Here is a 10,890-nt window from a genome sequence, read left to right on the forward strand (position 1 = left end):
ACATACACTGAAACTATTATTCATGCATCTCTTACAACTTTATCGTCGGCAACATAATTTAAAGCTTGCAGAAAGTGAAAATACATCAACGAAAAAGTGACAAATATTTAGTAAAGAATATGATGGCCATGAATTATCATGGGAACTCTTTTTTTTTCTTTTAATAAATAAATATATATATATATATATATTAATTGTCATCCCAAAAGGGTACAGGAGATTACATTTCCGGCAACTCAGAGAAACATCCAGCTAGGTTATCGTGGGGAACTTTAAAACTAGCATAGAGTGAAACTATAATCAAAGAGAAAAGATGTGACAAATATTTGGAAATGTTGATAACTATTTGTTGAAGAGATGATTATGTTTGGAAAAAATTAAGATGATGGGTTCAGCTCAAAATGCCGTGGGCCTCGTGGCTGCATGTGTGTGCATGTTGTTACGCCAACTATTTGCATACAACTTATTGTCAGCCCCCAAAAGAATGTTTCTATAGGACGTATGTCACGTATCTAGTTGTTGTACTACACACTATATTAGGGCCTACACTATATGAACAATTTTATTATACTGTACTTTGAAAGATACAATCTTTATACTATTGTCAGAAGCCATTAGCCTTTGCATCAGTAGGTTTTCTTTATTACTGTTACGACTTATAACGGGCTAAATGGCATAAGATTTAAGAGTCCACCTTTTGTTTTTAAATTAATCAGGGCCGGCTGAGGCATAGGGGCAAGGGGGGCGTGGGCCCAGGGCCCAATTTTTTTTTTGCATAATTAGTGTTAATATGGGGCCTGATTTTCAAAAAAAAAATTTTAAAAGGGGCCCAAAATTTTTATGTTATCCATAGAGTATATGTAAATTTTTTTTTGAAAAACTATTTTGCCCAGGGGCCCATAATTTTCTTGAGCCGGCCCTGAAATTAATCATAGTATGAATGGAGAAATGCCTCGCAGATGTAAGCATACTACAATATATACAATCATTCTTGATCGCTTATTATAGAGTTACAGACAACTGTTCATAAGATCCTTGCAAGTTTTGTTAGAAAATATATTTACAAGTTGTATATTAATATCTATCAAAACGTAAGAAGTTTTTCACATTGAAGTTTTTTTTGGTTCTCTTATTTGTATCCGTTAAAAGTTCCCATTTCACAACCTCCACCCAAATATATCTCTCAAATCTCAGTAGTCAAATACCAGGGCATCTTTATTGGTGGAATGAAGAGAGAGAGGGAGAGAGTTCTTTGTTTTGCTTTTTTTTTTTTTTTTTTTTTGGTCATTAAAGAGTAAGGGACAGTCCTTAATTAAGGGCTTTTCCCTTTTCTTTCTTTCTCGGTTCCCACCCCCTTCCCCTAAGGGATGCCTTAAGGGACCCCCAATACAGATGCCCCCAGAAGAAAGAAAAATCTCTTTGAATATTAAAGTAACAGGACAGTCACGAGCAAACGACATTAAAGCAACACCACGTGTACAACGAAGAGTAACGAAACTTGAGGAAGGCAAAGCTTCTACGTTGCAAATAAGAAATGGCCAAAGGTGGAAAAGGTAAAAGAAGAAATTACAAAAAGCAGCTCAACTTGTGCTGGGTCTCTCATTTTTAAGCCAAAGCCATAGATTCTTTCAATAATAACACAAAACAAACTTAATTTTTAAAATAGGCACTAGAAAATACTACTTTCAACAGTGTAATAAATCAAAGAGGGATAACAAAAATAACAATTTCAGCACGGTACTTGTTAACTATGAGAAAGCCAATATCTGAAAGTGAAGGTAAAAGACAAATCCTATTTAAGAATTGAGCAAAAACTGAAAGGAATAAGACTATTGTGCATTATTTAGAAACAAATAAAAGATTAGGGGTGTCTATGAAAACTATAAAAAGAGAGATCAAAAGAAGAAAAGTTGTGACCTCGAATTCTCGCAGCCTCCTTCTCCGTATGAGCCAATATGCTTGGAGGAGGGTAGAAGATTGACGGGCTTTTCGCCTCCGTTGAAGAGTCTCACAAGGAAACCAAAGACCATAACGTAGCTACTGAGCTCCACCGTCTATCAGGTGACTAGTGATCTCTTACCTTAATCACTGGACGCTGTTCTCTGGCTTTCCTGTTTAATCTTCAATCACACGGTGTGTTATCGTGTTTTTTATCTTTGTCGTCTCTCCTGGGTTTTAAAGCGTTTTCTCGAGATTTCAGCTCAAACATTTGGGTCATGTGGAAAAAGTATTAGACTTTTGACTTATTTCGAAGTGTGATTATGGTTCACTTGTGAGTATATACAATAAAGTTCAAGACTTTAACTTGTTGTCAGGGACGAATCTCTGATTGTCATTAAAGTTACATGCTTGATGATCATTCTCCTGTGAGTACTATATGTGAATCTCTGATTGTCATTTTACCGCAGAGAAATGATGCGTCCACAGCAAATCAGCAAACTCTCAAGTTCAGCAAGATCCTTTTTCCTTAGCGGATCTAGATCAAGTGCAGCTGATGGTAGTCCTTCTGCATTCAACGACGATGAGCCTTGTGTCTCCAGACGCCAGCAACTTAGGCACGAAGCTGCACTAGCTGAAAAACTACCATCCAGTATTATTATCCGTAAGCCTCTTGTAGCGGGAAGCATATTACCAGGAGAGGCAGAGACTAAACCGGCTGTTCTAAAGAAGGTTGATGGTTCTGGTCGGCCATCTCTATTGCCACAGCATGTTTGCTCTTCTTCTTCTCCTGCTCTGCCTAGTAAACCACATTCGGTTACTTATGCATCAATTAGAGAGGAGGAGGAGGAAGCTTCTTCTTCAGCACCTATTGGGGATCAGATTTTCAGAGCCGGTTATGCAGCGGTTAGTATTTTGTCTGATTTAGCTAACTTTAAGCTTCCTTCATCTGATGGAGGGAGTAGTGAAGTGTTTGGATTAGGGAAGAGCTGTATGGTGGATCCAGCTCGGCCTATCACAAGTGTCAAGTCAGTTATAAGAAGAGAGGACTTGGCCAAAGCTTACCCTAGATCATCAGCTGCAAAAGAGTCTTCAGCTAGTAAAATTAGAAATTCTAGTAGCAACTTCCGAGGGACTAAGGAAGGATTCAAACAAGTCTCGGCACAGAAAAGGTATCATCATCACACATCTGGCAAGAGGACGACAAGCATGTTGCAGAGACACAATAATATTGATTCAAACAGGTTTGTGCCAAACGAAATGATGAAAGCGCCTTCTTCAAGGCAGTATTGTAACGTCAAAGAGGTGGAAAACGTTTCCAGCATTTTGAAAACATTCAGGTGGGGTCCTGCTGCTGAGATGGCTCTTGAGAATCTCCGCTTAACGATGGGTCCGTACCAGGCGAACCAAGTTCTCAAGAAGATGAACGACTACGGAAACGCTCTTGGTTTCTTCTACTGGCTCAAAAGGCAGCCTAAGTTTAAGCACGACGAGCACACTTACACCACCATGGTTGGTAACCTCGGCCGTGCTAAACAGTTTCGGGCCATAAACAAGCTTCTCGATGAGATGGTTAGAGACGGTTGTAGGCCAAACACAGTTACTTACAACCGTCTTATCCACAGCTACGGCCGTGCTAATTACCTCAACGAAGCGATGAATGTGTTTAATCAGATGCAAGAAGCTGGATGCGAACCAGACCGTGTAACTTACTGTACACTCATAGACATTCACGCCAAGGCTGGGTTTCTCGACGTTGCGATGGATATGCACCAGAGGATGGAAGCGGCTGGTATCTCAACCGACACTTTCACTTACAGTGTCATTATCAACTGTCTTGGGAAAGCTGGGCATTTACCAGCTGCACACAAGCTCTTCTGCGAGATGGTTGATCAGGGCTGTACACCTAACTTGGTCACGTACAATATCATGATGGACTTGCACGCCAAGGCGAGGAACTACCAGAGCGCGTTGAAGCTTTACCGCGACATGCAGAACGCTGGGTTTAGGCCTGATAAAGTGACGTATAGTATTGTGATGGAGGTGCTTGGGCACTGTGGGTATCTAGAGGAAGCTGAGGGTGTCTTCACCGAGATGCGGGATAACAATTGGGTTCCTGATGAGCCTGTTTATGGGCTTTTGGTGGATCTGTGGGGGAAAGCTGGTAATGTTGAGAAGGCTTGGTATTGGTATCAAGCAATGCTTCATGCTGGTTTGTTACCGAATGTTCCTACGTGTAATTCTCTTCTTAGTACCTTCCTTAGGGTTGACAAGATAGGGGAAGCGTATGAGTTGTTGCAGAACATGCTGGCTCTTGGTCTACGCCCCTCTTTGCAGACGTACACGTTGCTCTTGAGTTGTTGCACGGATGGTCGGTCAAAGCTTGATATGGGTTACTATGGTCAGCTAATGGCGAGCACTGGTCATCCGGCGCATATGTTTCTTCTCAAGATGCCGTCTGCAGGCCCTGATGGGCAGAACGTGCGTAATCATGTGAACAGCTTCTTGGATCTGATGCACAGCGAGGACAGAGAGAGCAAGAGAGGGCTTGTGGACGCGGTGGTTGACTTTCTACACAAGTCAGGGCAAAAAGAAGAGGCTGGATCGGTTTGGGAAGTTGCAGCACAGAAGAATGTTTTTCCTGATGCGTTGAGGGAGAAAAGCAGCAGCTATTGGCTTATTAATCTCCATGTAATGTCGGAAGGAACTGCAGTGACCGCGTTGTCTAGGACGCTTGCTTGGTTCCGTAGGCAGATGCTAATCTCCGGATCTTGTCCTTCTCGGATTGATATAGTGACTGGTTGGGGAAGACGTAGTAGAGTGACTGGTACGTCGATGGTGAGACAAGCGGTTGAAGAGCTGCTCAACATGTTTGGTTCACCGTTTTTCACGGAGAGTGGAAACTCGGGTTGTTTCGTTGGGTGTGGTGAGTCTCTCAACAGGTGGTTGATGCAGTCTTATGTTGAAAGGATGCATTTGCTGTGAGTGTTTGTTTCTCTTTTAGGCTTTTATCTTTCTCTTTTGTCCGGTTGCATTTTATGAATTGTTTAGCTTGTAAGTCATAAGTTAAGGTTAGGGATAATACTTATATCTTTCCAGTCATTTGTATCTTCCGCTTGCAATAATATATCTGATATTAAGTGAGTTTCACATACTGTATCTCGAATATTATGATTTTTCATACAAAATCAAATGCTTTCAAAAAGGAAGAAACAAAAATTGTCTTAAGACTTGCTCATGTACAATGATACAAGGAGGGAAATTGGAAGCATTAGAGAAGTCTGGTGTTGTAGGAGGCACAAGAAGAGTACTTGTGATGGAGCCAATGGTAAGGGGTGTTTCCTTTTCTACGACAGTCATTACATAGTATTGCCTGCAACCAACCATCTTATGTTTAAGCTTAAACCTAGTCAACTAATGCATAATATATTCATAAGATTCAAAGAGAACAGAGAGAAACCTGTGTTTGGTTTAAGTATTCATCTGGCATCTTTTGTTCTGAGAGCAGTGCATCTAACATTCTAAAGTACACCTGTGTGAGACAAGAAGAACTAATATTAACACGATGGTGTCACTTTTCATGATGAATTGCTGGTAACCAAAATATTGTATGTTTTGATTTCTCTCTTTTTATTCTTAGTTGCATTTGATTGCCATTAGCTAATCTCTTCTGCGACTAATCTTTATGTATTTATTCAAGGATAAAACCAGACTTTTGGTCTAATTAACCTGCATATCCCCTAGTGTCTAGTGACTTGCTGCAAATAGGGCATGTGTAATGAAAACATGTGTACTCCTACAACCAGAAAAACAGAACACGCCCATAAGTAAAAGTTCTTAGCATAGGTTTGGTATCAAACATATTGAGATATTTTAAGTACCTGGAAGCATGTTGAATGCATCACATGACCACATGGAAGAGCCTTCACTGGAGAATTCGAGTTAAAAATGTACTCATGACAAATCGAGCAATTATCTTCTAAGCACTTTTCTATGCATACATGTTCTACCAAAGTCCTTGACATACAAGCATTGCATTTCATGCAATGGAAGTACTCAATCCCAATCTTTTCCCTACTCGGCATAGACTGCAATAGGAACAATGATATATTTTTCTCTAGACGTAGTCAAACCACACAACAAAAAAACAAGTTCACATGCAACATTTCATCAGAAAAATGCAAAGAATAGTTGCTGAAACAGAATAAATCTTTACCTTTCATCGTCAAATAGTTTTTGCATACTTTGCAGAAATATTTTCCCATTGATGAATTGCATGAAATATTTGAGCAGGTAGCACCTAATGGTTGGATTATCATGCATTTCATACACATCATCTTTGTAATCTGCTTCCTATATAAGCATTAAAAAAAATCAGTTATTAGATTCCAACAACAACAAAACTGAACATTCATTATTGAATGAGTCAGGCTGCAGGGTCACCGTTAACTGACCTCTCCGTTAGTTTTAATAAAAGAATCACTGTGAGAAGCCGCCGATTGCACGGAGGAGACACTTCTCTTCACAAAAGCAGTCATCGGAACGACTGAAAACGCGAGAGAAGAGGAGAAAGAAAGAAAGAAAAAAGAAAAAAAAATCCATAATTCACAAGTTTGCTGACAGTGACGTGTGTATTAAGAACTTCCTTTATGATCGGTTGCCAAAACCTCTATTAAGGATCGGTTATCTAATTTTCTTTTTGTTTTGATTTAATTAAATGCCTTATTAGGCTTAAAAACCCATTAAGAACTCAGCGATAAAGATGGTATAAGAGCATGATTATCCCTAGAAACCTTATGAGTTTATTAAGTACACCTTAATGATTATTTAACTAATAAATGTTAGCTAGGGACTTTAGTTAAGAATCATCTAATTTTTAACCTGCAATGGTAGTTTCTTAATTTGGATTTCTTAAAAAAAAATTAATTACATAACAATTTGCTACCTTATGTATAAGTTCAAACAACAAGTACAGTACACGAATGTTCTCATCACTAATATGTTTCACACCCAAACAGCAAGCAAAACAAAGAACTTGCAATAAAAGGAAATGGGATTGTGCTTTATACCTTCTTCCTGCACAAGTTGAAGAGAGGAGTAAGATACCTAGCACACTGCTTAAAAGTGGCTACAATCTTCTTTCTTTTTCTCCATCGATGGCTTCGCATGTAGCATAAACAATCAAATCTCCCTAGGAAAATGATCGTTTAGTCAATAGGACTAGACTGAACTTTGGATTATAAACTTGGTATCCCCAAGTAGAGAGCATTAACATACCAAATTTATCATAGCGTCAGGGTATTGCTCTAGAAGGCACTCCAATTGTTCAAAACAGAGCTGCAAAAAAACATCCGTAATAACTCAATTAAAGAACATCCAATGTAGAGGAATAGAAATATTTTTTATACCTTGCGGTGATGCAGTGCTAAAGACTGCACTTGAATACTCTGTGCTATTTCCTTTGCCACAGCTTCTGCATCAATAGCACTGCTATTATAGCAGTGACCACACCGGCTACTACGTTTTTCCTCTTAAGCAGAGCCTAGCAACCAGTAAGTGCACCCCGCACAGACTACACTCTGCCTGAAACAAGATCAAGATCACATTAAAAAAAAAAACTGAATAAAATTACAAAAAACGATACAAGAAGAAGAAGCATCAAAATCACCAGCTTTGCGGTAAAGAAACCAATGAGACTATGGACAACTGCATTGTCCAAAGGCTTCAACTTTAGATGGTCCAGCATCACCGCAAGCAGGAGAATACCTACAAAAGACAAACCCTTACTCTTTCCGTTACATATTAAAAGAGAATAGAAATACCTCGTGTTCGGACAACATCATCAGTGGTCGTTAAGTACAAGTCCATCTCTACGACCTATATACATCACACAAAGATACAGAATTTTAACAACACAGAGAGGAGGAGATTACAGAAGATGATGATAGAAAGAGTGTGTTTTACCAATTGGTTGATTAATAGACACGACACCCTTCTCCAAGGAAGTAGCAATCGCTTTCAGACTCTCAGCCTTCCCAAAAAAAAAGGAAGAGTGTAAGTAAGTGCATGGTGAGTAGGAGAACGAGTGACGTCAACGAAAGTTTTGAGATGCTCAGTGAGATGAGTTGCTGCTGCCATCGGAACTAAGCTAAGTCACGGCGGCGATAAGAATCAAACTTTGCGGGGAAGAGAGAGAGAGAGAGACCGATTCCCAGGAAGTGCGGCGTTTGAGTCCTGTCTCGGCCGCTAACTGGCTGTAAGTCTTGCCGGAGGCTGACTTCACGGTGAGAAGCAGCCGATTGCACGGAGGAGACACTTCTCTTCACAAAAGCAGTCATCGGAACGACTGAGAACGCGAGAGAAGAGGAGAAAGAAATAAAGAAAGAAAAAAGAAAAAAAAAATCCATAATTCACAAGTTTGCTGACAGTGACACGTGTATTAAGAACTTCCTTTATGATTGGTTGCCAAAATCTCTATTAAGGATGGTTATCTAATTTTCTTTTGTTTTGATTTATTAAATGCCTTATTAGACTTAAAAATCCATTAAGAACTCCAGCGATAAAGATGGTCTTACTGATTTGTGTATCATTCTTTAAATAGAACTTATCATTTTCTTGACGTGTTGTAACAATTAACATTGATCACAATGTTACACCAATATTTGAAAAGGCAAGCACAAGAGTTTAAAGGAAACATTCTGAGTATTTTGAATTATCATTTGTTTAGGGGTATGTATTTAGGCTGGTTCCCATGACGCCAGCTAACACATCATGTAGTTAATCAAATCACTGAGATTACACTGTAGAATGTTCTTCTAGAAAAGTTATATTAGCAATAAGCTTCAACTACCAATTAGTTCAAGGAACATTTGAGTATTTTGAAGGGATTTAGTAATTAGTCCCTTCAACTAAATATGAATCGTAAATAAACTCTCAACTAAAAATCTTACGAAATAATCCGTCAACGTTAATTCCATTAACGTCTGTTACCCTCCGTCTAAAAACCGTGACGGAGGGGTGACATATGTTAACGGTTTTAAGTTAAGGGTTATAATGTTAAAACTTTGTGGAGTTTTTTATCCAATTCAAAAATAGTTGAGAGGGTTTTATCACTAAAAGTTATTAAATATTTTAAACCTTTATTATCATTATGCGTTGTTTAAATTGATTTATAAGCTGTAAAAACTTATTTATAAATCTTTATACATTATTTTATCAATTTTATAACCGTTTTATAAAACTTCATAAATATTTTTAATACTTTTACAAATGATTAAGAATGCCTCATAAAGCAAAAATAATAGATCGTGATTATTTTATTAAATCAATATGACAAAAGTACAACATATTGTCCAAAATCAATAAGAGAAGATAATCTTGCATTATTTTTTGTGATAGGTGCAAAAAATATGATCTGAAAATCAGAAATAATGAAAATAAGAAAAGATCCTACTCTAAGTAGGAAGATTGACGCCATATAACTATCATCCATATTACTTAAGAATTAATATAACATAATTTTTTTAATTATTTGATATTTGACAATGGCAATGTAAGACACAAATTTCGTATATCACTATTACAAAATATCCAATAATTTAATATTTTTAAGTCATATTAAGTTTTAAGTAGTGTTGAGAATTATTACGACAAGATTACAAATTAGTTTAATAATATAAGTGATTTGTTTTATGAATCTTTTTTAATCATTTGTAAAAGTATTAAAATATTTATGAAGCTTTGTAAAATGGTTATAAATTCATAAATAATGTATAAAGATTTATAAATAAGTTTTAATGGATATAAATCAATTTAAGACAAAACATAAATGATCATAAAGGTTTTAAAATATTTAATAACCTTTAGTGATAAAACCCCTCAACTATTTTTGCATGGAAAAAAAAAACCTTAAACAATTTTTTTAACATTATAAACCCTCCACTTAAAAACCGTTAAACCTTATGTCCCCCCCGTCACGGTATTTTAGACGGAGGGTAAAAGACGTTAACGGAAATTAAAATTAAGGATTTATTTCGTAGGATTTTTAGTTGAGGGTTTTTTTTTTTTACAACAAAAGCTAAGAAACTAGAAGGATCCCTGATCCGAGAGCCACCTCGGGGGAACTGAATCAACATAAACCATAGCAGATGGCGAAGTCCTAGCACCTCGTGCCAGCCTGTCCGCCAGTGTATTTTGCGCCCTTGGAATATGAGGATTGAAAAGTTGAGAAAGAATCTTACATCGCAGAAACTCCTCCATATGTGTAGTGAATGCTGGTCATTCTGTCGGTGTAGACACCATCTGCAACAATTGAGAGCAGAGTTGCAAACCCCACACTGATACCTGTAGAGTCTTCATGCACTCCATCGCCCATATCAAAGCTTCACATTCCGCAGTAAAGGTGATAAACTCCTGCGAATAGACATAGCACCCATCATAGTATCTGTGGATCCATTCTTCCTATAGACCCATCCTTGTCCTGTATAAGGATCATCTTTCTTCCATGCTCCATCAATATAACACTTATCAGCGCATGTGGAAGAGCTTCTTCTATAATATCTAGAGGTCCCCCCGAATTACAGATGCCTCCGTCTGTGTTCAGCCCACAAGACACCTTCTATCTCCGCAGTCCGAAGAATGTCAAGAGGGGAGTTCTGTTGATTCTTAAAAACTTTAGCGTTCCGATTCTTCCAAATATACCACAGTATCCATGGAAAATAACTCAAATCCAGTTCCTTTGGTAACCGCCAAAAAAGAGTAGTCCATATTTGTGAAAAGACGGGGTGGGGAAAATCCCCGGACATGAGGGAATATTGGATAAAGCCCAAGTTTGTATTGCCGACGGACATTCAAACAACACATGATTAATAGATTCTTCCTCAATACCACATACTTGACACAACGTATCACATTTTTATCCCTCGGGAATAAAGATTTTTAGTTACTGGTAGA

At 38.0% G+C, this 10,890-nt stretch overlaps 1 protein-coding gene and 1 long non-coding RNA gene across 9 annotated transcripts; one reads left to right on the forward strand and one right to left on the reverse strand.

The window, feature by feature from the left end:
* The first annotated feature begins 1,825 nt into the window (after positions 1 to 1,825).
* LOC125610255 (pentatricopeptide repeat-containing protein At1g18900-like) lies at positions 1,826 to 5,090 on the forward strand. Its single transcript, XM_048782479.1, has 2 exons — positions 1,826 to 2,061; positions 2,409 to 5,090. The coding sequence occupies exon 2, from the start codon at positions 2,413 to 2,415 to the stop codon at positions 4,921 to 4,923; it is 2,511 nt and encodes an 836-aa protein (XP_048638436.1). The 5' UTR covers positions 1,826 to 2,061; positions 2,409 to 2,412; the 3' UTR covers positions 4,924 to 5,090.
* On the reverse strand, positions 5,055 to 8,363 carry LOC125610256. 8 transcript variants are annotated; one of them, XR_007340282.1, is made up of 13 exons: positions 8,144 to 8,362; positions 7,903 to 7,969; positions 7,761 to 7,815; positions 7,607 to 7,704; positions 7,347 to 7,521; positions 7,216 to 7,275; positions 7,008 to 7,129; positions 6,393 to 6,484; positions 6,155 to 6,291; positions 5,820 to 6,026; positions 5,668 to 5,734; positions 5,399 to 5,470; positions 5,055 to 5,311 (listed from the first exon to the last, which is right to left on the reverse strand). It is a non-coding gene; the product is annotated as an uncharacterized LOC125610256 (long non-coding RNA). The 8 variants fall into 8 exon arrangements; XR_007340281.1 differs by having other exon boundaries at positions 7,347 to 7,517; positions 7,607 to 7,815; XR_007340284.1 differs by having other exon boundaries at positions 5,820 to 6,055; positions 6,155 to 6,284; positions 6,393 to 6,458; positions 7,607 to 7,815.
* Between the last annotated feature and the right edge of the window lie 2,527 nt (positions 8,364 to 10,890).

This window comes from Brassica napus, chromosome A6 (genome assembly GCF_020379485.1).
Source record: "Brassica napus cultivar Da-Ae chromosome A6, Da-Ae, whole genome shotgun sequence".
Taxonomy (NCBI): domain Eukaryota; kingdom Viridiplantae; phylum Streptophyta; class Magnoliopsida; order Brassicales; family Brassicaceae; genus Brassica; species Brassica napus.

Excerpts from the sequence above, each read along its gene's own strand:
- LOC125610255 (XM_048782479.1), top strand. The coding sequence starts at position 2,413 with ATGATGCGTCCACAGCAAATCAGCAAACTCTCAAGTTCAGCAAGATCC.